The sequence below is a fragment of the Eriocheir sinensis genome, chromosome 30 (genome assembly GCF_024679095.1).
Source record: "Eriocheir sinensis breed Jianghai 21 chromosome 30, ASM2467909v1, whole genome shotgun sequence".
Lineage (NCBI taxonomy): Eukaryota > Metazoa > Arthropoda > Malacostraca > Decapoda > Varunidae > Eriocheir > Eriocheir sinensis.
In genome coordinates, this window is record NC_066538.1 from 13,176,079 (window position 1) to 13,202,226 (window position 26,148).

Consider the following 26,148-nt stretch of genomic DNA (forward strand, 5'->3'; position numbering starts at 1 on the left):
AGTTAACTATCATTTGCATTCTTCCATTCCTTTTTTGGGTCTTTTATACCTCCATAACCTATTCACGTTCACAGTGGCAACCTTTTATTTCGCTCTTGGTCCCCTTCCGTCACACTCTGGACAGTCTCTGGACCTGTCTCGCCTTTGGCTGCCAGGCTGTAGTCACCCTCGAGAGAATTGACTTCGTCATTCCCGGACCAGTGCATGGGTCTGGTTGCTCCCCTTCCCTTCACGTCATCCACTACGTCACGTTCAGTTTCTTCACCGTCTTCTACTGACCGCATACACTTCCGGAAGCAGTGTTAAGTTGTGGTTCACTATATAGTGACTCTATACTTCCTCCTCGGCGTCACGTCAGTGAAACAGTAGCCACTCTCCATGTTGTGCCAATTCACAATACTTATTATCTTCGTGGTCAGGATTTTTAGTTTCGCCTTTTGTTTGTTTTTGTGCTGTGGTTGTGTCTCCGGACCGGTCATAAGTTTTTTTTTCACATTCGGCTCATAGCGCTGGTATGTGTGTGTGTGTGTGTGTGTGTGTTTTACGTCGTGGCCTATTGCGCCAGTAGGCTTCTTCCCGGTGGATCCTGAATTCCTGATGGTCGGTCCAAGGCTTCTTCCCGGTGGGGCCTGAGGGTCGGCCCAGCCTGTTCTGGCGCAGGCGAGTGTTTATAGTGGCGCCATCTTGCATTGGCTCATGCTGCCCTCCCGGAGCTCATCTTTAATCCTAGAATCTAGAGTCCGGGTTGATAGGTGGTCTTCTGGACAGCATGTGGGTAGTTTTAAGCTACTCGGCGGCGGCTGAAAAATCCCAGCTTGGTGGCACCGGGCGGGGATTGAACTCGCGTCGTCCTGAATGCGGGGCCGTCACGCTATCCATTCAGCCACCGTCTCCCCGTGTGTGTGTGTGTGTGTGTGTGTGTGTGTGTGTGTGTGTGTGTGTAATAATAATAATAATAATAATAATAATAATAATAATAATAATAATAATAATAATAATAATAATAATATACGGTTTATTTAGGGATAAGCAGCTCGAGAGCTGAAAATATACATCTTATATAGGGAGATCATTAAAACTACAAACTTAAAATTAACTTAGGAGTAAAGAGTCTATGTGTTGAGGATTTTCACTATTGTGGGTATTGCACTGTTCTTATGCCTGTCAGTACGCGCACGTATGGGGAGCAGCTTGTTGTGATGTCGGACATTGTGGCGGGGAGGGGGAGCTACCGAGGGGAGCAGGTTCCTATGTCGCGGGTGGTGGAGGAGTTTGGTGGCGAACTGCTGGAGGAGGTGTTGGTGGCGGGCCTGAAGGGCGGGGAGGGCCTCCTGGTAGGTGGTGTAGCCGGTCCCCAGGATCAACCGCACCGCCCTTTTCTGCACCCACTCGAGTTGATGGCGTTGAGTGGCGTTGAGTGTGTGTGTGTGTGTGTGTGTGTGTGTGTGTGTGTAAAAGTCAACTGGGAAAGGTAATCCCGCTACAAAACAAGGTAATATGAAAATCCTCAATCATCATGCTATTCATAGTTGACAGCATCCGCCATCTTTAGTTTTTGTTCTCTATATTTTCATTCTAAAGTGGCTGATAATTTTTGGGCCAGCTGTTACGGTCAATCCTCCTCCTCACAGCTGTTTTGTGTCCCATCCTCATCCTCACAGCCGTCTTGGGGAGTGCTTCTGAGGTCATCCACGGACAGCCCCTGCGCCAGAAGGATGGCTCTGATCTCGAAAATTAGGTTAGGATCTGGTTTCCTATCCCTGGTCATCACCCACAAGTACTCTGCAAAGGAGGAAAGGGGGGTGTGTTTAAAGTAGGTTGTTTGGGGTATGGGGATGATAAAAAGATGTGTGTGTGTGTGTGTGTGTGTGTGTGTGTGTGTGTGTGTGTGTGTGTGTGTGTGTGCATACATAACTTAGTTGTGATACACGGGAAAGAAGGTTCCTGGGGTGTCGTCTTTGTGCTTCGATTAGTCAAACTTAGCTCTAAATTAGTCTATAGTATTAGACTTAGCGATCTCTGTCCAGTCTATTCCACAGGTCGGTGCATCTGTGTGGAAAACTGTATTTATTGATATCCTTCAAGCAGCTTCCCTTCTTCAGTTTCTTTACAGGTCCTTTTGTCAGCCTACTTCCGCATCTCATAAAAACAGATCTTCTCTCACCGCCTACTCCCATCATTGCCCTGAACACAGCAATTATATAATTTCTCTCTTTCCCTCCTAGGATTGCAGCACCAAGTTTTCATGTCTTTCTTTGTGCACTACATCTGTCAGACAGGGGACCGTCCTGATTGCTATTCTTTCTATTCTCGTGATCTTATTTAAATCTTCTTTTTGGGTGACACCTTATTATTGCAACATATTTATACCTTAGATGGTTCAATTTCTTCACATGTCACCTTAGCACAACCCTCCAGACATCTTTTCCCCATGCCCTGACCTTCTTCTTTTTTACTTCAATCTCATCTGGAACCTTAATATCTCATGCTTAACTAGCTTCCCAAAGGATAACTATTTTTCATCATCTCCACCAAAGATGTTCTCACTCGCAAATATGAAATATATACGAGAGCCAATCCTATGAAGTATGCTCTACCTCTACAGGTCTTTTTGATTGAATACGAGTAGAACCAAAGGCTCCTCAACTCATCAACTCCTTTCCTTTTAAATTCCACAACAGTACAGTTTCAATAACATGGTCCGTTTTTTTTTTTTTGCAAACTGGCCCTTTAAATATTTAACCTTGATAGTTTTCTTCTCAAAGAGGAGAAAAAAAACATTCTCTGTGTTTATGCCTTGGTATCAGAAGTGAGGCGGTGGCTCAGTGGTCACCGTGCGCTCCCGCCGCTACAAGCTGATAATCTTCACTCATCGCCGAGTGGCCTAAGACTACCCACATACTGTCCTGAAGATCACCTATCAACCCGAACTCTAGATAAACTCTCTAAAGAGCATCAAAGATAAGCTCCGGTGGGCAATATTACCCAACCAAGATGGCGCTTCTGTAGAACACATGCCTTCGCCGTTACGGTCTAGGGGCGACCAGGACGCCCAACAAGAAAGCCTACTGACGCTGTGGGCCGAATGTTAAAAAAAATAATGCTCAATATCTTTGAGAGAGATTAATTAAGATCTAAAATCTGACTCACGGTTTTGAAGTATTGGTTGCAAAGCAACATGCATTTCAACAATATCTTTGTACGATAATTGAGAGAGAGAGAGAGAGAGAGAGAGAGAGAGAGAGAGAGAGAGAGAGAGAGAGAGAGAGAGAGAGAGAGAGAGAGAGAGAGAGAGAGAGAGAGAGAGAGACAGAGAGAGAGAGAGAGAGAGAGAGAGAGAGAGAGAGAGAGAGAGAGAGAGAGAGAGAGAGAGAGAATTACTACTATTATCTACTCACGTATATTGAAGAATCCAAACTCCCGGCAGTTGAACACAGCAGCAACATTACAGTAGTCCGTGAAGATGACCCGGTAGTTTTCACTGTCGAGGCGAGGAGATGTCTTGAAGCGCGGGACTGTGTGGGGGTGAGAAAGAGTACAAGGCTAGGAAGGGAAGGGAGGGGTTGGTATAGCATGGGGAGCACTGGGAGGCCATGTTCTGCTACCCAGTTCATTAGTATGGTAATTGAAGATGGCCACCCAAATCTACCTAGCTCGGTCTTCTGTCCTTATTTATACACATTTTAAGGTTGTATATGCTCCAACCTGAATATTTTGGCCTTTTCTGATGCATTCTAAGCTTGAGACAGGCCAGATCCCCATATTAGTGTTCCTGGACGTGACAGAGAATAGGTGCTGATAGAGACTGTGGACCTCTGAGGACTCTAGGCGGTGAGAGACACGATGGCAGTGACGGTAAAATGGGGGCTCCCTTTGCCTCACCCTCGCCTGCATTTTTTTTTTTTTTTTTTTTTTTTTACTTCTCGAAAAACTTTCAAATACCCTCAGCAGCCTCCTAGGACTTGCCGATCCAATCTCATTTAGGAGAAGGCCGTCATTACGGAATAAATTTGGACGCTCAGTGAAGTGATGTCAGGTACTGGCGAATGCTACGCTTTCGTCATCACAAAGCTTCTTCTAGGACGTCGAGGAAGGCGTGGTGGTGATGGTGGAAGGGGAAGATTTGAAGGTGGAAGAGGGGGTGGATGTCGAGCAGGAAGGGTAGAAAGATTGGAGGGTAGAGGATGGCAAGAGGAGGAGGAGGAGGGTTAGAAGGCAACAAGACTGTGTGGAGAAGAAGGTTTTAGGGGAGGCTGGCCAGTATGGAGAGGAGGAGGAGGAGGAGAACGAGTCAGACGGTTTGAGGATAGATGACAGGGGAAGGATTGACGGAGAGAAAGTAGAGGAGGAGGAAAGGTGGGATACGCGACGATGTACTCCAGTAGAGTTTCACTGCATTTCTGCAATGAAATATGATGTTCTGACCCGCAATGCCGCCATACTTGTTCTTGTCTATAATACTGTGCACAAAATCTGCCCATACACGACTGATACTTATGTAGAGGCCTCTTCTATTTACACTGATCCGTTTCAGATCACTGATCTGGTCGCAAATCCCATGAGATCTGGAATCCGTTTCAGATCACTGATCTGCTCATGATCTGCCTGATCATAAACCGGAGGTGGTTTGTAGCCGACGACTCCCACATATCTCAGCTGCAACGGGGCTGACCCACGGCTAGCTTTGCGTTGGTGCTTGGAAGTATGCGGCCGTAGTCCTGGCAATGCGGTAAAGACGGCTGTATGCGTGAGCAACCAGTGTGACCAATACGAAGGACTGCGGCGAATGTTCAAAATTCCTCTTCCTACTCATTCACCAACACACTATTTTTTACCTATTTTTCGCTGTGTTCAGCACATCTTTATGTCTTATTATTTAGCAACCACCAGCACTTTCCGGGTACTCTGACGCCACCAGGGACCTTAGTTGTAAAATATGATAAATAGCAGTAATAAGTAGCAATATGGACGCCACCAAAGGGACAGGATGCGCCGCTCTACCCAATGCCACTATTTTCGTAGAGCGAATAATGATCAGATTCAAATTACGACCAGTGATGTAGAGCTGATGAGAATTCTAAAAAAAAGAGGACTTAGAACTGAGGGCATGATTTATAGCTGTATCTAACATGATAAAAGATCTACTGTAAATATATAGAAAAACAAATAAAATAACCGGTTTATTATTCTCTTCTAGTAGTAGAGATTTGAGGTACAAGAGTGTCTGGGCGACGGTCGGGAGATAGATGAGGGATGAGCTCGCAGGAGGCGAGTGAGGTGGTGACTCGGGTGTTCCGTTGGGATTTAATTACCAGCTTTCAAACGAGTCGAGGGTAATTTTCAGGTCAACAGTTTACAGATAAAAACGGAACGAGTTTCATGCAGCTGTGGTTAAGTAGCAACTAGTAAGGTTTACTACTGCATTATTAGAGACGCTTCATCACCCTGTTTGTGTAAACATTTTTATTGTTGTTTTGTTGAAATAAGATAACCTAAAGACAGCCACAGCAGGAGTAGAGTTGTGAGCCTTATCTTCTCTTTGACGAGGGTCGACTACTACTACTACTCCGACTACTACTATTACTACTACTACTACTACTACTACTACTACTACTACTACCACTACTATACTCTATTAACCTTCGGTTGAACCCAGAAGCCCCTCCCTATATAGTATAGACGATGTAGGAAGAGCGTAGCCGCTCTTTTGCTGGTGATTGGTTGATGGTGATGGGCAGTTAAGTCGATTTTGGTTTGGAAAAACCTATTGGAGAGTGGACACTAAACAGGCTTCGTTTATTTACTAAAGTTTCTTCATATGGAGTTTCTTCATATGGAGTATGCCTCTCACGTGTGGGGGGCTCCACTCACACAGCTCTCTTGGACAGAGTGGAGTCTAAGGCTCTCCGTCTCATCAGCTCTCCTCCTCTTACTGATAGTCTTCTACCTCTTAAATTCCGCCGCCATGTTGCCTCTCTTTCTATCTTCTATCGATATTTTCACGCTGACTGCTCTTCTGAACTTGCTAACTGCATGCCTCCCCCCCTCCTGCGGCCTCTCCACACACGACTTTCTACCGAAGTTCATTCCTTTACTGTCCAAACCCCTTATGCTCGAGTTAACCAGCATTTTCACTCTTTCATCCCTCACGCTGGTAAACTTTGGAACAATCTTCCTTCATCTGTACTTCCTCCTACCTACGACTTGAACTCTTTCAAGAGGAGGGTATCAGGACACCTCTCCTCCCGAAATTGACCTATCTTTTGGCCACTCATCTTTACTCTTTCTAGGAACAGTGAGAAGTGGGCTTTTTTTTCATTATTGTTTCCTTTTTTATGCCCTTGAACTGTCTCCTTTGCTGTAAAAAAAAAAAAAAAAAGAATCCATGTAAGACGTTAAGTACATCAACAAACGAGAATCGTGAATGCATTTGCTGTCACCCAACATAAAAAAAGTAATGGGTATCCGTATATCCGTATCGGTATCTCTCTCTCTCTCTCTCTCTCTCTCTCTCTCTCTCTCTCTCTCTCTCTCTCTCTCTCTCTCTCTCTCTCTCTCTCTCTCTCTCTCTCTCTCTCTCTCCTCTCTGTCTCTCTCTCTCTCTCTCTCTCTCTCTCTCTCTCTCTCTCTCTCTCTCTCTCTCTCTCTCTCTCTCTCTCTCTCTCTCTCTCTCTCTCTCTCTCTCTCTCTCTCTCTCTCTCTCTCTCTCTCTCTCTCTCTCTCTCTCTCTCTCTCTCTCTCTCTCTCTCTCTCTCTCTCTCTCTCTCTCTCTCTCTCTCTCTCTCTCTCTCTCTCTCTCTCTCTCTCTCTCTCTCTCTCTCTCTCTCTCTCTCTCTCTCTCTCTCTCTCTCTCTCTCTCTCTCTCTCTCTCTCTCTCTCTCTCTCTCTCTCCCCCCTCCACCTCAAGGGCAGGTATGTTGAAGTGGCCAGATCGGTGAAAAACACCCGCCTAGCAAAGAGAAATTGCGAGATTAGGGTGGCCAACGAGGCCAAGAACGATCCCAAGGGCTTCTTCAAGTTGTACAGAATGAAAACAAGTGTAGAATTGGACCGTTGAAAACAAACACAGGTGAGCTTGTTGAGAGTGGGAAAGATATGAGTAAAATGTAGAACGACTATTTCCTCTCAGTTTTCACATAGGAAAATTTAACAACCACTCCGGAGAGAGTTCAGGTATATGAGGGCGAAGATAACAAGTTGAGAGATGTGATCATCACCAGGCAGGTAGTCCAGAATGAGACTGGTAGGTTGAAGAAAACAAATCGCCGGGCCGAGACGAAGTATTCCCATTTGCCCTGAAAAAATGCAAGGAGGTCCTCAGCGGCCCACTTACCAATATCTTTAAGATGTCGGTAAATTCTGGGTATGTGCCCAGCCAACGGAAAGTAGCTAATGTGACGCCAATTTTTAAAAAAGGAAACAAGTCAGCCACCTCAAATTATCACCCAGTTAGCTTAACATCAGTTGTAGGCAAAAATTTTAAGTCAATTATAGCCAGGAGCATTCAGCATTCGGCATTCGGCCGCACAGCATGGGCTCACGAAGGATAAGTCTTGCCTTACTAATCCGTTGTCCTTCTACACTAAAGTAATCGAGGGGGTTGACAGAGATGAAAGCTATGACATACTGTGTGTGTGTGTGTGTGTGTGTGTGTGTGCGCGTGATGGGTTGGGTAGGATAGCAGCACAGATGTCAACAGCCAGTCAGACCCCGAAGAATACGATTAGCGAGTGAGGGAAAGGGTGCGGCGGTAGTCACTCAGTAGTCCTAATAGAAGGTCGGGTTTTGTCAGACAATTTCTTTACCCGCTAATCCCTAGGTTCGAGGGAGAGGCTTCGGCCTTGCCCTCCGTGCCGCTGTTTACTTACTCCCCCAACTCGACACCAAATGAACTTGGACGTAGCGCTGTGCACCTCCCTCTTCCCCAGCCAGCCAACCCGATATATTTAGGTGGAGTCAGTACGTAGGAGGGTAGCGTGCGGGAATCCTGGGCTCAACTGGACATGAACTGACTATACTACTACTACTACTACTACTACTACTACTACTACTACTACTACTACTGCTACTACTACTACTACTACTACTACTACTACTACTTCTACTACTACTACTACTACTGCTACTACTACTACTACTACTACCGCTACTACTACTACTACTACTACTACTACTACTACTACTACTACTACTACTACTACTACTACTACTACTACTACTATTACTTGATAATATGTGAGCGTAAATTTATACGTACAGAATCCATGGCTCTGGTAAAAGATGCTCAGGTCCCTAGTCGGATCAACGCCAGTCAAACGTCCAGAGAAGCTCAGGCTGCTCCATATGTGTGGGCTATGAGAGAGAGAGAGAGAGAGAGAGATTATAGAATTAGAAAATCAGACCACACAGACCCCATGGTCCAGACTTGGTGGTCTGTCCTTAAACCTAAGTGATTTTACATTAATCAGAAGGCTCCAAAACGTTGCATTTCTACTCTAGTTGATATTAAGTTGAAGGAAGTGACGGTCGAGCTTATTTTTGAAGGAGTCAATCGTGTTACACTGGACCACTGATGGTGGAAGCTTATTCCATTCTCGCACTACAACGTTGGTGAAGAAAAATTTGGTGCAGTCTGAATTTACTTGTCTACATTTGAGTTTTACGCCATCGTTCCTCGTGCGCAGTGTCATCGATCATAAACAATGTTGATCTGTCTACATTCGTGAAACCATTAAGTATTTTAAAACATTCGATCAGTTTTCCTCGGAGGCGACGTTTCTCAAGAGAGAACATGTTAAGGGTAGAAAGCATTTCTTAGTAGGATTTGTTGCGCAAGGAAGGGGTCATTTTCGTTGCCCGACGCTGAACACCTTCTAATTTAGCAATATCCAATATACAGTTGCTGTCCATATACAGGGGCCTTGTCCGCCCTCGTATGGAGTATGCATCTCATGTGTGGGGGGGCTCCACTCACACAGCTCTTCTGGACAGAGTGGAGGCAAAGGCTCTTCGTCTCATCAGCTCTCCTCCTCATACTGATAGTCTTCTACCTCTTAAATTCCGCCGCAATGTTGCCTCTCTTTCTATCTTCTATCGATATTTCCACGCTGACTGCTCTTCTGAACTTGCTAACTGCATGCCTCCCCCTCCCGCGGCCCGCTGCACTCGACTTTCTACTCATGCTCATCCCTATACTGTCCAAACCCCTTATGCAAGAGTTAACCAGCATCTTCACTCTTTCATCCCTCACGCTGGTAAACTCTGGAACAATCTTCCTTCATCTGTATTTCCTCCTGCCTACGACTTGAACTCTTTCAAGAGGAGGGTATCAGGACACCTCCTCCCGAAACTGACCTATCTTTCGGCCACCTCTTTGTATTCTTTTTAGGAGCAGCGAGTAGCGGGCTTTTTTTTATTAATGTTTACTTTTTTGTGCCCTTGAGCAGTCTCCTTTGCTGTAAAAAAAAAAAAAAAAAAAAAAATGGTGGGGAGACCAAAACTGTACCGCATATTCTAAGTGGGGTCTGACTAAACTATTGTAGACGGGGAGTATTACATCTTTATTCTTGAATAAAAAGTTTCTTTTAATGAAGCCCAACATTCTGTTCGCTTTATTTGCTGTATCGATGCATTGCTGTGAGAATTTGAGGTTTGACGCGATTTTGACCCCCAAGTCCTTGACGCATTGAACGCTTTTGGGTTTAACGCCACGCATTTCGTAATCGAACTTCTTATTCCTCGTTCCAACTTGAAGGACCTGGCACTTGTCTACGTTAAAGGGCATCTCCCATCTATCCGACCAAGCTGAAATTTTGTGCAAATCCTCTTGGAGGCTTTACCTGTCTTCGTCAGTGAGAACCGAGTTACCAATCTTTGTGTCGTCTGCAAATTTACTAATGCGGTTATTAAGTCCAACATCCACGTCGTTGATGTAAATAATGAAGAGCACTGGGCCAAGAACCGAGCCCTGAGGGACACCACTAGTGACCGGCGCCCACTCTGAGTTAAATCCGTCAATCACTACTCTTTGTTGTCTGTTGCTCAACCAATTCGCGATCCATTGGTTTACTTGACCGTCAATACCTATTTGCTTTAATTTGTAAAGTAATTTATGATGCGGGACTTTATCAAACGCTTTCTGGAAATCAAGATAGACAACGTCCAGTGATTTGGTTACGTCATAAACAGTGAAGAGGTCGTTATAAAAGGTTAATAGGTTTGATAGGCAGGATCTTTTGTTTCGGAAGCCATGTTGTGAGTCCCCAATTAATGAGTGGCTTTCAAGGTAACTCACAATTTGTCTCTAATTATGCCCTCAAGAAGCTTACCTACAACCGAAGTTAGACTAATGGGCCTGTAATTACCTGGTACTTTTTTGTCTCCTTTCTTAAAAATCGGTGTCACGTTAGCCTTTTTCCAATCTGAAGGGACGATGCCTTGTCGCAAGGACATAAAATTATTGAATACAGTTGTGAGGGAGGAGAGTATTTCGCTCTTTGTTTCTTTCAGCAGAGTTGGATATACTTTGTCAGGTCCAGGACTTTTATTTGTTTTAAGTGATTTGAGGGCTTTAAGGACTTCATCGGGTTTTATTTCAAAGTTAGGCAATGCATGCTCGGGATTTACATTAGTACTGGTGTTGGTGGTAGTGGTGGGAGGACTGTTAGTATTAAACACCGAGGAAAAGTAATTGTTTGAGAGAGAGAGAGAGAGAGAGAGAGAGATAACCTGCCATGTATAGGAACACATACACACACAAAAAAAAATCTCGCCAAAACTAATCAGGATCTTAAGGCTTCCCGTATATCACAGCTAGGTAAATACACATACCTGCCTGAGTAGCGGGTAATGGTGTCGTAAGAATTGGTTTCATCCTCCCTCTGAATGTAGCGCACAGACACACACGGCGACCGAAACTCCAGGGGGTGGCTGTATCTCTGTACTTGGAACCACACCCCAGCGTACTGATGGAGAACAGTTATTGTAGTAGCAGTAGTAGTAGTAGTAGTAGTAGTAGTAGTAGTAGAAGTAGTAGTAGTAGTAGTAGTAGTAGGCACGTGAGAGGATGGATAGTGAAGAAATAAGTGGAAGCCAAACTTAGACGAACTAACTAATAACTAACGGGGAGTATACTCACTCACTCACTCGACGTCCATACTTCCGGCGGTCCTCCCGAGCAAGCTCCCACGCAGCTGCTTTATCCATCCCAAGTTCCTCCCGGCAGGATCGGCTGATTTTCCCCAGGCATAAGTTACTTCGACGTTCCCTTGGTCTCCTCCACTCTGGGTTGTCTCGTACAAAAACAACCCTGTGAGCAGGATCAACGTCAGGGAGGCGTGCCACGTGCTCATAATATTATAGCAGGAGTTGATGTTCACGGACTAAGTTGGTAACAGGCCTTGATTCAGTTTAACGGCGTAGTCGCTGGTTCAACAAGAAGTCATTCCAGCGATGCCCCGTGATGCTGCAAAGGCACTTAGTACCAAAGGCATCGACACGCCTCGCCCAGTCACAATTCAGTGTCCATGCCTCACCGCCATACAGTAGACAGGGAGTACAAGCGACGTAGATTCGAACTTTTTTCTCCTGCATAGATATCAACAACGCCATATACTCGTATTGAGCTTGTCCATAACACCGTGAGCCAGGCCAATCCGTCAAGTGACTTCCCGGTGAGACCCACCATTGTTACGCACTACGCTACCAAGGTAAGTGAAGCTTTTGGTGACTTCGACATCCTCACCACATTCATAGACAGACTGAATTGTATCATCTAGCAAGCCTCCAAACGATTGGACCTTGGTTTTGTCCCAAGAGACCTTCAGTCCCAGAATCTTCGCCTCCTCATGCAGCGTTTCGAAAGCCATCACCAGGACTTCCAGCGATTCCACGAGAAGTACAGCATCATCAGCAAAAACAAAATCAGTGACCTTGATGTCGCCAGCAGATGCTCCGCAACGACTTTGATCAGCAACTTTGCCAACCCAGTCCATGCAAGTGCTGAAAAGAGATGGAGCAAGGGCGCACCCCTGCCTCACTCCTGAATTAACAGGAAACGCCTCCCCTACACTGCACATCACTCTCGGTCCCAGAGTAAAGGCCAGTCATTAGGTCAGTAAGCCTTGCAGGAATCTCGCGGAGCGCAGAATATAAAAGAGTGTTTCACGATGCACTGAGTCAAAAGCCTTTTTGAGATCGACATGGACTGTAAGCAGCCCTTGTCGAAATTCACGTCGGCGTTCCAAGAGGCGCAAAGTGCTAGGATCCGGTCATTTGTTGATTTGCCGGCGTGAACCCAGATTGCTCAGGTCTCTGAAACTTTAGCAGACGAGATCGAATTCAAATCAGCAGCAGATGAGCGAGCACCTTGCCCGGCACACTGAGCAGTGTAATACCACGGTAATTGTTGCAGTCATGTCGGTCCCTTTTCCTTTTCCAGATAGGGACAACCAACCCCCTTTTCTAGTAAAGAGGAATGGCACCGGACTACCACATGGCAGACAGCAGCGCACGCAACCCACAGATCATGGCTTCATCCCCATCTTTCAACATCTTTGCGCTGATGTTACAGATACCAGCTGCCTTTCCACCCATCAACTCCTCACAGCTTCTCTCACTTCCGCAAGAGACGGTGGAGTTTCGTCTATTGGTGGATCAGCAGCCGCCATCTGCAACCCAGCCAGAGGGAGCTGTCCGCCATGTACAACTGCCCCAAGTACTCTGCCCAACGAACCCGATGCCTTTCCGCATCTGATACTATCTGTCCCTCAGCCGTTTGGATAGTTCTCATCTGAGATGTGGATTTGGAGCGGAGCTTCTTCAGAGCTTGAAAGGAAGGTCTAAGGTAGTTTGCATTTAGACAACCTTCGACATCCTCACCCAGATCTCTGACGTACCTCTACTTATCCATCCTCAAAAGGGTTCTAGTCCATCGTGGCAGAGTTATGTATCACCCCGAGTTCCCAGCCAACCTGGCAGCACGACTCTCCTCTATATTTTCCAGTGTCTCCCTCGAGACAACGCCTCTCCTAGACCTTGGGCGCTCTCCAATGCACTCTTGGGCAGCTTTGAGAGTTTGCCGTTTAAAGGTATCTCACAACTCTCCGGGGTCACCCAAAGAACCATGTACTCCAAACTGATTTGAGACTGCCACTGAATACTCCTGAGGACATGCATGATCTCCCAGTTTCTCAAGATGGAACGCTGGGGGTTGTATCTTGATATTTTGTTTATCTGATGCGTATCCTCAGTTTTGCAATAAGTCTGTGGTCGGTCGTAAGGAACTCAGCACTGGGTGGGGCCTAATGGTCGGCCCAAGGCTTCTTCCCGGTGAGGCCTGATGATCGGCCCAGCCCGTTCTGGCGCAGGTGAGTGTTTATAGTGGCGCCATCTTGCACTGGCTGCCCTCCCGGAGCTCATCTTTAATCCTAGAGTCTAGAGTCCGGGTTGATAGATGGTCTTCTGGACAGCATGTGGGTAGTTTTAAGCCACTCGGCGGCGGCTGAAAAATCCCAGCTTGGTGGCACCGGTCGGGGATTGAGCTCGCGTCCTCCTGAACGCGGCGCCGTCACTCTGTCGACTCAGCCACCGCCTCCCCACCACTGTCGCCCTCTACCTAAATTATGCTTAAAAAGTGTCCAATTGACTGATGACTGACATGCGATGACGAACGAAAACGACCGCCGGTAAAATTACTGTACTTAGGAGAGGGAAAGAGAAAAGAGAGAAAAAACTTACGTCTTCAAAATCGAAGTTGTCTACGGCGGGGGGTGAAGGGCATCGGCCGAGAGCCAAACGCTGGCTGCTCACGAGGCTGAGGAGACTCCCCTCCAGCAGCACCAGCACCGCCGCGGCCACGCCCCGCCTCATGCTGACCTGCAGGCAGACGGGCGCGGCGCAGAGCTCAGGGGTTGCACTGACTGAATGATCAACTATATTGTAAAATAATATATAATAAAGCAGAAGGGAGTCGCTTCTCACCCCAACCTCCAAGGGACATAACACGATACCGGGATTTTTTAGAGGTATCAAAAATAGATAAATCAGTATCCAGTGCTAGAAAATACAAAGAGAGAGGTTGTGTCTTGTTGCCGTCCACCACCGAGAGGACCGCAGTGGAGGGAACTGTTCGTAGTCATATATATTTTTTTCCGGTTTCATTCAGTAAATTGTGTCCTTGTGTGTGTGTGTGTGTGTGTGTGTGTGTGTGTGTGTGTGTGTGTGTGTGTGTGTGTGTGTGTGTGTGTGTGTGTGTGTGTGTGTGTGTGTGTGTTTCTGTCTGTCTGTCTATCTGTCTGTCTGTCTGTGTGTGTGTGTGTGTGTGTGTGTGTGTGTACCTATAGGCATACACAGTTTGTCCGTTGTGGATGGAATATAATATGCGCAGGTGTGTGTGTGTGTGTGTGTGTGTGTGTGTGTGTGTGTGTGTGTGTGTGTGTGTGTTTAACTCACCCATCCCATTTATTCAATCTTAGTAAAACGAAAAAAATGAACGTGTGTATATTAGCTAACTCGCACAAAAATGGGAGCGATGGGAATGTTATATACCCAATATAATCTGACAGAAAGAATTGTACTGATGTATTGGTCTTGCGGGAAAAAAAGTCCACTGATATTTCAAAAGATTAATCTGTGTTGCTAAGTAGCAGGAGATACGTAAACTTGTTGATTTGTTTGGTGACTGAAAAAAATATTATTGTAAGGCATTCACGCAAAGAGGGAGAGCGTAGCTCACTAATCTAGCGTGGCAAAGAAAAGTCATGCGTAAACCTAACCAAATTGTGGATCAACCTGGGATACAGGGATAAAGAAAGCAGTTTAGACAGACTAAGTGAAATGTATTACAAAAGTTTCAACGCAAGAGACGATTTTCTGGACTACCACGAGCACACAAACTCAGTATTGTGTGTGTGTGTGTGTGTGTGTGTGTGTGTGTGTGTGTGTGGCGGCACACGTGTGTCGGTGCGGGCAGAGGACCCCCGGACCCCAGGAGCGATAACAAAAAAAAATAACAGTGCTGACGTGTGCAGATGTGTACTCCAGTCCTGCACCTGTGTGTGTGAGAGAGAGAGAGAGAGAGAGAGAGAGAGAGAGAGAGAGAGAGAGAGAGAGAGAGAGAGAGAGAGAGAGAGAGAGAGAGAGAGAGAGAGAGAGAGATTTATGGAGGCCCCAAACTGTGCCCGAGAGTTGAGAGGAAGAGGAATAACTTTACGTAAGAGTTTGTGAGACTCACCCAACAGAAACTAAACGATTCCAGGCTGAAGGCAGCAGAACGTTTAGCCTCGGAACTTACTATTATTTCCGATTGAGGCAAGAAGAACCTGGTGTCCTTCAACGCCTCAAAAACACAGTTTCTCCACCTATCCACTCGACACAATCTTCCAAACACCTATCCCCTATTCTTCGACAACACTCAGCTATCACCTTCCTCAACACTACACATCATCGGTCTATCCTTAACTCAAAATCTCAACTGGAAACTTCACATCTCTTCTGTTACTAAATCCCCTTCCTCGAGACTTGGCGTTCTGTACCGTCTCCGCCAGTTCTTCTCCCCCGCACAGTTGCTATTCATTTACAGGAGCCTCGTATGGAGTATGCATTTCATGTGTGGGGGGCTCCACTCACACTGCTCTCTTGGACAGAGTGGATTCTAAGGCTCCTCGTCTCATCAGTTCCCCTCCTCATACTGACACTCGTCTAACTGAAATTCCGCCGCCATGTTTTTTTGTTTTTTTACTTCCCCGAATATAGCGGCGGTAGGCTTTCGTCAGGGGGCAGATGGTCGGCCCAAGCCCGTTGTGGCGCAGGCAATTTTGTTACATCTCTTTCTATGTATCTGCTATTGATATTTTCATGGTGACTGATCTTCTGAACTTACTAAATGCATGCCTCCCCTCCTCCCGCGGCCCCGCTGCACGCGATTTTCTACTCTAGCTCATCCCTATATTGTCCAAACCCCTTATGCAAGAGTTAACCAGCATCTTCATTCTTTCATCCCTTACACTGGTAAAATCTGGAACAGCCTTCCTTCGTCTATATTTCTTCCTGCCTATGACTTAAACTCTTTCAAGAAGAGTGTATCAAGACACCTCTCCACCCGAAATTGACCTCTCTTTTGGCCACTTTTCACTTTTGTCTTTGTGGGAACAACGATTAGCGAGCTATGTTTTACACCTTTTTTTTGTTGTTGCCCTTAAGCTGATTCCTTAGCTGTAAAAAAAAAAAAAAAAAACGATGTGGCGTTGTTGTCGTTTTTGTCCGGAAAAAAAAGCGGAAAAGTTTCGTGTGTTCATGATTGATTGGTACATAGATGTGGTACACACATATGTGTGTGTGTGTGTGTGTGTGTGTGTGTGTGTGTGTGTGTGTGTGTGTGTGTGTGTGTGTGTGTGTGTGTGTGTGTGTGTGTGTGTGCAGAGGTAATCATGGCTCGAAATTAATGGCGCGCACACACACACACAAACACACACACACACACACGCACACACCTAGACTAGAATATGCATCAGTGGCTTGGTCGCCATCACTTAAGAAACACGTTAGAAAACTGGAGAGGATACAGAGAGCGACAATAAAAATGGCACCTAGTCTGAGCGACCTGCCTTATGAAGAAAGATTGCTGAGGCTGAACCTCCCAACATTGGAAATTAGAAGAAAAAGAGGAGATTTAATAGCGGTGTATAGGGTGATGAATGGTCTAGAGAAATTGGATAAAGATGACCTTTTGATATGAGAAGAGAGAAACTTAAGAGGAAATGGAAAACTGTTGAGAAAAGGAATTTGTAGAAGAGACATCAAGAAGAACAGCTTCCCGCAGAGATGCGTGGGGGTCTGGAATGGGCTGGAGAGGGAAATGGTACAGGCTAAGTCAATAAGCGCATTTAAGGCCAAATTAGACGGAAGTAGTTGGTAAGACGGGACAGCACGAGCATAGCTTCGTTCCTGTAGGTCACAACTAGGTAAATACACACACACACACACACACACACACACACACACACACACAGGGGCTTACCAAAAGATGGAAGGAAGGAAGGCAAAAGCGTGAATGAGCGTTTCTCTGTTCGTCTGGTCTTCGTCTTTGTCCTGCTCCCAAGGAAAGGCTGAGTGGCAGGCGAGGCGACGCGGCCTATTTAAGGGCCAAGGCAGCCTGTTGACAATGCAGGAATTATGGACACTTTTGTGTGTGCAGGACGATGTGAATGCAGAGACAGGGAAACAGATGGACTGACAGACGGAGAAACGAACAGAAGGAGGAACAAAAATATTGATACAAACGGAGTTACCGCTCCGGTAGCTCAATCGGTAGAGCGCTGCTCTGCAAGGCTTCACGGCCAAACAGGTAGCGGTTCGAGCCCCGCTCAGGCCGGATTTTTCCGTTGACTAGGAGTGGTTACTATCCTCCCTTGAGCAAGGGGGATGGGGTGTGTGGTGTGTGAGGTCCTGGCAGTACCCAGAGATCGACGATAATGAGCACTTGCTCACGTCGGGAGGGTACCTGCTGGCGAAAGCGAGTCCAACTCGTGATCAGGCCTTGGTGAATAACACACGCACACACACACAGGCAGACAAACAAAGGGAGACAGACAAACATTAGTGGAGATAGAGACAGGTATGCAAAAAGCAAACTAATAGACAGCCAGAAAAGTAAACAGACAAACATGTTAAAGTAGACAGCCAGACAGGCAGTGGCAGGTAGACAGATACGTAGACAAGGAGAAGATACGACAAACATACAGAGTGATCGACAGAGACAGGAAATAGACAAACGGACAAGGGAGAAAGAGCCGTCAGACAGGTAGAGTGTGAGGAACAGGTCAACGAATATCCCAACAAACAAGACAGAAATACTGATGACTAGACAGATGGTGAGATGACTGCTGTTCAAGCACGGGAGACAGCTCTGCAGCTGTGCAAGTACGTACAGCTGAAAGATTCGAGTGGAGGTTAAATAGATTTAACTAATAATTCTGTTTTTTTTTTTTTTTTTTTTTTACAGCTAAGGAGACAGCTCAAGGGCGCAAAGAAAAAAAAATAATAATAAAAAGGGCCCGCTACTCACTGCTCCCGGACAGAGGTTAAAGGAGTGTCCAAAATCAGAGGTCAGTTTCGGGAGGAGAGGTGTCCTGATACCCTCCTCTTGAAAGAGTTCAAGTCATAGGCAGGAGGAAATACAGATGAAGGAAGATTGTTCCAGAGTTTACCAGCGTGAGGGATGAAAGAGTGAAGATGCTGGTTAACTCTTGCATAAGGGGTTTGGACAGCATAGGGATGAGCATGAGTAGAAAGTCGTGTGCAGCGGGGCCTCGGGAGGAGAGGAGGCATGCAGTTAGCAAGTTCAGAAAAGCAGTGAGCATGAAATTATCGATAGAAGATAGAAAGAGAGGCAACATGGCGGCGGAATTTGAGAGGTAGAAGACTAGCAGTATGAGGAGGAGAGCTGATGAGACGAAGAGCCTTTGATTCCACTCTGTCAAGGAGAGCTGTGTGAGTGGAGTGGACTACACATGAGATGCATACTCCATACGAGGACGGACAAGGCCCCTGTAAATGGACAGCAACTGTGCGGGGTAGAAGAACTGGCGGAGACGGTACAGAACGCCCAGCCTCGAGGAAGCTGATTTAGTAAGAGATGAGATATGAAGTTTCTTGTAGATCATTATATATGTGTTCGTGCCTCTGTGGGTAGTTGATGAATATAACAAAAAATCGTAATGGAAACACGATTTGACAGTCTCAAGTGGAGGTTTAATAGATTTATGGATGGGGGTGGAAGTGGGTCAATAACTCGTACTTTCTTTTTTATGTTTCACTTATGTCGCCGGTAGGCTTTCTTGACGGGGCGCGATCGTCGGCCCCAGCCCGTTACGGCGCAGGAAAGTGTTTATAGTGCCGCTATCTTGCGTGGCTCATGCTGCCCCAATGGAGCTTATTTTTTTTAATCTTTTTTTAGAGAGAGAATCTAGAGTCTGGGTTGATAGATGGTCTTCAGGACAGCATGTGGATAGTCTTAGGCCACTCAGTGATGGCTGAAAAATTGCCAGCTTTTTTTGTAGCGGCGGGCGTGACGAGAACATGCGCTTTCCTGGACACCGTTCCCGCAAGCTGACTACTCAGCCACTGTCTCCCTCAGGTAACTCTCAGGAGTTACCTGGAGTAAGCCGATTGGTCTTATATTCGTCAGGAATCTGAGCATCATTGTGTGGCAGTGAGGCGATTAAACACACAAACAGACAAAGAGCAGCAGGCACCCAGAGAGAAAAAGACATGCAAACACAACTATAGTAGGTTAGTAAACTTAGGAAGATAAATGGAACAACTATAAGTTTAGTTTTTCTTTTAAGCATTTACGCACACACACACAAAAAAAAAAAACACACACAAACCAACAAACAATAAACTACGAGAAAACACACACACACACACACACACACACACACACACACACACACACACACACACACACACACACCTCGCGACACAGGTGCATGAAAAAATAGATAAACATTTGTCTCGACACATCACGTCGTCAGACCTTCGGTGCATAACACACTACTACTACTACTACTACTACTACTACAACCACTACTACTACTACTACTACTACTACTACTACTACTACTACTACAACCACAACTACTACTACTACTACTACTACTACTACTACTACTACTATCACCCATGTTTATTATCCCGATACAATCATAGAGGGCTCCATAAATTGCAGGTCATTAGCCCCAACTCTGTTCGCTAATGACTACTACTACTACTACTACTACTACTATATAAAAGATACCTCCACCCATGTTTATTTTCCTGACACATAATCATGGAGGGCTCCGTAACTTGGAGGTCATTAACCCCAACTTTGTTCGCTAATGACTGTGGCATCCAAACATATCACTAATACTACTTAGCACTAAATCTATACATAACACCCTATCATCTATTGCGTCTGGATCCCCTTTTCCTTTCCTACTAATGCCACTCCCGACCCACCCTAATGTCACTCTCCACCACTGTGGCTTCATAGTCCATATTGGAGATGTTGGTGGCTTTGGGGCCAGAGTGTCTGGCCGACCTGAGCAGGGAGAACGAGAGGCGACACCTCATCCAGGCGACAACGTGACTCCTTGGCTGATGCTTCTCTGAGATCAGTTCCGCGAGTCGTGCGTAGAAGCATCGGGCCCTGGGACCCATCTCACCGAATGTGGTGAAGACGAGGGGGGTGAAGCTGCCCTGATCCACATGCTGGATTTTTTGACCGTATGCCCTTGTCTTCTCCTGCTCATTCCTTTGGTGGGCGGCTTCTAGAGGCAGCTCACGGTAACAGGCAGCCATCGGGTTCAATGTGCGGATGTCCATGAATGTGATTTTGAAAATCTGCATTTACAAAATGTTTGCTTTTAATGTTAATCTCGTTATTTTTTACGATCCCTTTTGTTTTGTTTGCTATAAGATATTTGCTCTCTTTTTATTATAATAATTGAAAAACTTCAAGAAATAAAACAAAGTTTGATGACCTCCACCTAACCTGTTTTTCCTGTTAACACGCACCTGGAGGACGCGCACACAGAAGGAAAAAATATGCTCACGGTACTAACGCTACTACTGTTATCACTACAACTGCTACTACTACTACTACTACTACTACTACTACTGCTACTACTACTACTACTACTACTACTAATAATAATAATAATAATAATAATAATAATAATAATAATAATAATAATAATAATAATAATAATAATAATAATAATAATAATAATAATAATAATAATAATAATAATAATAATAATAATAATAATAATAATAACAATAATGACAACGCCCTCAGTGTGTTGTACCGTGCTTGTGTGTTTTTATATTCTGCAGAGATGTGTCAGGTTACTAAGGTCAACACACCTCCACCACCACCACCACACCACCACCACCACCACACCACCACCACCACCACCACCACCACCATCACACCACCATCGCCGCCACCACCACCACCAGTACGAAAATCAAGATGTAAATTTTGTAGTGATGGGAAAGACAAATATAGAAAAAATATGTATACAGTAATGATAAATAGATAGATGTCTCTTTTCTATCTCTGTCTATCGATCTATCTATCGTCTCCGCCAGGTCTTCTTCCCCGCACAGTTGCTATCCATATACAGGGGCCTTGTCCGCCCTCGTATGGAGCATGCATCTCACGTGTGGGGGGGCTCCACTCACACAGCTCTTTTGGACAGAGTGGAGTCTAAGGCTCTTCGTCTCATCAGCTCTCCTCCTCTTACTGATAGTCTTCTACCTCTTACATTCCGTCACGATGTTGCCTCTTTTTCTATCTTCTATCGCTATTTTAACGCTGACTGCTCTTCTGAATTTGCTAACTGCATACCTCCCCCCCTCCTGCGGCCCCGCTGTCCAAACCCCTTATGCAAGAGTTAACCAGCATCTTCACTCTTTCATCCCTCACGCTGGTAAACTCTGGAACAGTCTTCCTTCATCTGTATTTCCTCCTGCCTACGACATGAACTCTTTCAAGAGGAGGGTATCAGGACACCTCTCCTCCCGAAATTGACCTCTCATTCGGCCACCTCTTTTGATTCTTTTTTTTTTTTTTTAGGAGCAGCAAGTAGCGGGCTTTTTTTTATTATTGTTTCCTTTTTTGTGCTCTTGAGCTGTCTCCTTTGTTGTAAAAAAAAAAATCTACCTCTAGACAGACAGACAGATAGATAGATAGATAGATAGATAGATAGATAGACAGATAGATAGAAAGATAGGTAGATATATATATAGATAGATAGACAAATAGATTGATAGCTCGATCGATCGATAGATAGATAGATTTATTGATACTTAGATATAGATGAATTAATATATTAATGGATATAGATAGATATTAACAGAGGCGGATAGATAGGTAGCAGATAGACAGAAGGGCGGGATCCACAAAAGATGTTGTCAGTTACAATAACTTGAATCAGCAATACTGTTACTTACAAGGTTCAGACAATCTGCGCTACCACTCGATCCACAAAGGAGGGTGTGGGAGCGTTGCAACAAGTTGCTAAAAGCCTTCATGACGTCATCAGATTTTTGCCAGCGAATAAAAGTCTTGGTTTGAAGTGTTTCAGCCATGGAAGTAAAATTGGTGGAGTCGACACGGCCCGCTAATCCCATTCATTGGGGTGAAGCCGTCGAACTGTCATTTTTAGAGCCGGAAGATAAGGGATAACCGGATAGCACCTGACACCTGGCAGGTGTCCACAACCTTGCGGCCCTAAAAATGACAGTTCGGCGGATTTACTTTTTAGGGCTGATGTCGACTCCACCAATTCTACCTCCATGGTGCCAGCCAATCACGAGCCATGTCTGCCGCAATGACTCAGCGCCTCACCCTCTTTCCTCACTACCCCTACAAGTTGCTACACTCAAAAAAGAACACTCTGCCCGTCGCCTCCTCAGAGCAAATCAAGTAAACTGCACACGGGACAGTTTAACAGAGGTGGGCATGTGCGGTACTTAGTGCGGTAGTGCGGTAGTGCCGCATCACAAAAAAAATACCGCACTACCGCAAAATTTTTGAAAATACCGCACTATCGCGGACCGCACTAAACAATTCTGCGGTACTTTTTTGCGGTACTTTGAAAACTATCGAAGACGACATTTGCAGCGCGGCTTGCTCACAGAAATGCTAATTATTTTTTTTTATTTTTTTTTTTTTACAGTGAATCGGACTCAGTCAATCGGTATTAGTCATCAGAATCAGTGATTCATTTATTCTGACTTTTCAGTTATTGTTCAAAATTAAATACTAAACAGACAGACTAAACTACTACACTGCGAGTCTTCTTTAACCCGCGTGGTGCCGGCCATTTCAACCCCGGACCCGTCCGTGGTGCCGGCCATTTCAACCCCGGACCCGTCCGTGGTGCCGGCCATTTTTCATTTTTTTTATGAGCTTAAAAAATCCTAAGCAATTGTGAGATAATGGAAAAACATGCAAAAAGTGGGTTAGCAAAGTGAAAAAAAAATTTAAGCATGTTTCCTTTGTTTGGATAGCCAGGATAGGCACTGAAGTGTTTTTTTTTCTATTTTGACTACCGCTACCGCAGTACCGCACACCGTGTACCGCACTGGGAAAGAAAAAATGGGACCGCACTACCGCAACCGCACTACTCCGGAAAAAGTACCACACTACCGCAACCGCACTACTAATTTTTCAGTACCGCGCCCATCTCTGCAGTTTAAGCAATGCAGATGAAAAGCATATACATGAACAATCTGGCAAAGGAATATAGTCATAACTCAGAGCGGCGTTTGGCATCCTGACAAATGCCGCTTCCCGATGCTGCATCTCCTTTGATCACGTGAATGCTTATTACTTCAAACAACACTGAATAACTAACATATTTTTTGCTGTCACTGTCCTCTCATACACTGTTTAGCCTTAGTTTGGTCGTTGTTGTTTTTTACCTCTTCACCTACATCCAATAAAGCAAGTAATAATCCATTGTGGTAAGTTTGTCTTTATAACGGCGCCTCATTCCATGTAAATCTGAGACACTCTTTAAATCTTACAACTACCCCCAGACACGCGTAACGAGTTAACGACATCCAGACAACTTCATATGGTAACAAATATCACAGACATCTCGGCAGTAATGAAAGGTACAATTAATCAAAGAAACACTTACTGTGAAACTTCCACTCTGGACGATTCAGGGCATATTCCTTCAACTCTTCCCCCATCTGACTCCACTCTGCCTGTTGTTAAATTCTGAAGAATGATGTTTTCTACGCCCTCTCTTGCCTCAATCCTTAGAGGGCTTATGGACCCAATGGAGTGCCTCCTATTGTCCTTAAAAACTCTGCATCCGTGCTGACACCCTGCCTGGTCGGACTTTTTCGTCTCTGCCTTTCAACATCCATCATTTTTTTCCTGCTGCAAGCACGCCTACATACCATATGTGCCTAAGAAGAGTGACTGCTCTAATCCTTCAAACTACCGTTCAATAGGTTTGCTTTCTAGTCTTTTTAACATGAAAGTTCTTTAGTATCTATAAACTTTTGACCTTTTCTTTGGTCACCAGTACGGATTCTGAAAGGGGCGTTCTACTGGTGATCTGGCTTTCTTAACTGACTCCTGGTCACCCTCTCTTAGCCGTTTCGGTGCAACTTTTGCTGTTGCCTTGGACATCTCGAAAGCTTTTGACAGAGTGTGTCACAAATCTTTGCTTTCCTACGGATTCTATTCCATCTTCTACACGGATACTCTTCTTCAGAGAGATAAACTTTATTTTTGATCAAACCTATCTTAACCTGAAGGAGGCCATCTGACCTTTGAATCAATAAAGAGCAAAGCAAATAATTATCCTCAGTTACGCTCCATTTGTCATATTTATATATAAATATGACAAATGGAGCGTAACTGAGCATATATATGCTATATATAGGCCTTTGTTCCCTTCAAGAAAAATCTGTCACACCTAAACACCTAACCACAACATAGTTTATGTACATGACCCGTGTCCGTCATGCATCATTACACGTTTTCTTTGCTGTATCCGCAAGCTTCACAGCTATATTTTACTTCAATGTCTTATTGCTACGATCTGGTGAGTCCCTGAGTATTTTCCAGCAACCATCGGCAGAAAAAAATACTAGAAAGCTATTTTTCATAACCACGTGATGTGTGCGTGTGTAAACGTTGTAATATGAAGGTAGTTGTGTTTTGTGTTCGAGAATGTGTCTGAGAAAATGCAGTCACCTGATCGCCGCACAATAGGTTGATGATGTGAAGGACAAAGCCGTACTTAGAATCAATTAATTTGATAAATTATCATATTTAAGTTTCTTTTTAGAAAATGGAAAGAAAAGTGACAATTTGAATAGGAATCTAATATGCGTAATTTTCAGGCAACACATTGCGGGAAGATGATGGGCCAAGGGGCTGACAAATATTTTTAAACATGTCATGTGTTTGGTGGCCTTAAGCAAGACAATTCGCGGTTAGTTGTGTAGCCGATCTTTTGCGTATAGCTGGAAGCGGCAATTTTCAGCCACTTAGCCAGCCAGCTCTTCGTGACCTCACCAGGCTGTTATCACTCTGGAACATGTGCGTGAAAAAAGTGTTTTATGGGACCACAGCAACATCTACACCATCAGCAGGCCTAAGAAGGAGACATTTGAGAGTATATCATCTTCCCAGCATATAATCTATCATGCTATCTCAAACTGAAGCCAGGAATGTGCTCACGAACATTTTTTGTCATTTTGTTTCACGTGGTGTAAAACAAAGCAGCCGCACCTGTTGTACCGTCATCGGAAGTGTCCACAGAACACTATCATGAGTTTTAGATTGGATACATCTTGGTTCAGGAACTAAATAGGTCGAAAATGGTGCACGAATGTGGTAGTGAACAAGTGGAGCAAACTAAACAGATATGTAGGCAATACAAATACGTTTGAAAGTTTTAAACGATTTAAATATATGCATGGGAGGGGAAGGGAGGTAGTGAAGCTGCCCTGCTTCCTGTATCCTCCTTATACCCCTGTTTATGCCTATGTTTACGGTGTGCCACAGTGGCAATTAAGTCCCAGCCACTCATTCGTGTCAACATATTCCGTCAGAAATTCCCTGCAGCGCCATGCGGCTGATTCTAGTCGGAAGATTAATCTTTTCGAAGCCGCTTTAAACCAGCCATTACTTGGTCTTTCGAAACTCCCGCACTCGGCCGGCTAACTGTAGACTGCAGTTGATTTTTTGTGTGCAACCAGTGAGTTATTAAATTTGGGATCGGCTACTTCATGCTTCAGACTTCCGATCTGGGGACCTAAAGTCTAGCGTGGGTGAATTTTAATGAATCGTCTCTCACACCAGCATACTGTCATACGGCACTTTTTTTTTTTTTTAATTGGATCCTAAAGTATTCTGCCTCTGATTTCCAGTATTTTTTCTTCAAAGTATTTCTTTCCTCAGAGGCTCCAGTTATTTAATTTCCTTAATTTTCTTCCTTTGTCCTACATAACTATCTTTTATTAAGGGTGTCATATATGGACATCTTTGTTCCTTCTTTTAACACTCGTGAAGTGAGTATCTCGCCAACTGCAGGATCATCTACTGCAATATTCTACACACCACTA

At 44.9% G+C, this 26,148-nt stretch overlaps 1 protein-coding gene across 1 annotated transcript; it reads right to left on the reverse strand.

Moving 5' to 3' along the window:
• Window positions 1-1,001: 1,001 nt before the first annotated feature.
• LOC127005576 (apolipoprotein D-like) lies at window positions 1,002-17,140 on the reverse strand. The gene is made up of 6 exons (XM_050874515.1): window positions 17,018-17,140; window positions 13,738-13,875; window positions 10,831-10,964; window positions 8,258-8,352; window positions 3,399-3,515; window positions 1,002-1,782 (listed from the first exon to the last, which is right to left on the reverse strand). The coding sequence occupies exons 2-6, from the start codon at window positions 13,867-13,869 to the stop codon at window positions 1,613-1,615; spliced, it is 648 nt and encodes a 215-aa protein (XP_050730472.1). The 5' UTR covers window positions 13,870-13,875; window positions 17,018-17,140; the 3' UTR covers window positions 1,002-1,612.
• Window positions 17,141-26,148: the final 9,008 nt, after the last annotated feature.

Excerpts from the sequence above, each read along its gene's own strand:
- LOC127005576 (XM_050874515.1), bottom strand. The coding sequence starts at position 13,869 with ATGAGGCGGGGCGTGGCCGCGGCGGTGCTGGTGCTGCTGGAGGGGAGT. Across the intron at positions 8,353-10,830 it reads ATTACCCGCTACTCAGGCAG|CCCACACATATGGAGCAGCC; the intron begins GTATGTGTATTT and ends TCTCTCTCATAG. Across the intron at positions 1,783-3,398 it reads GTTTGGATTCTTCAATATAC|AGTACTTGTGGGTGATGACC; the intron begins GTGAGTAGATAA and ends CCTCCTTTGCAG.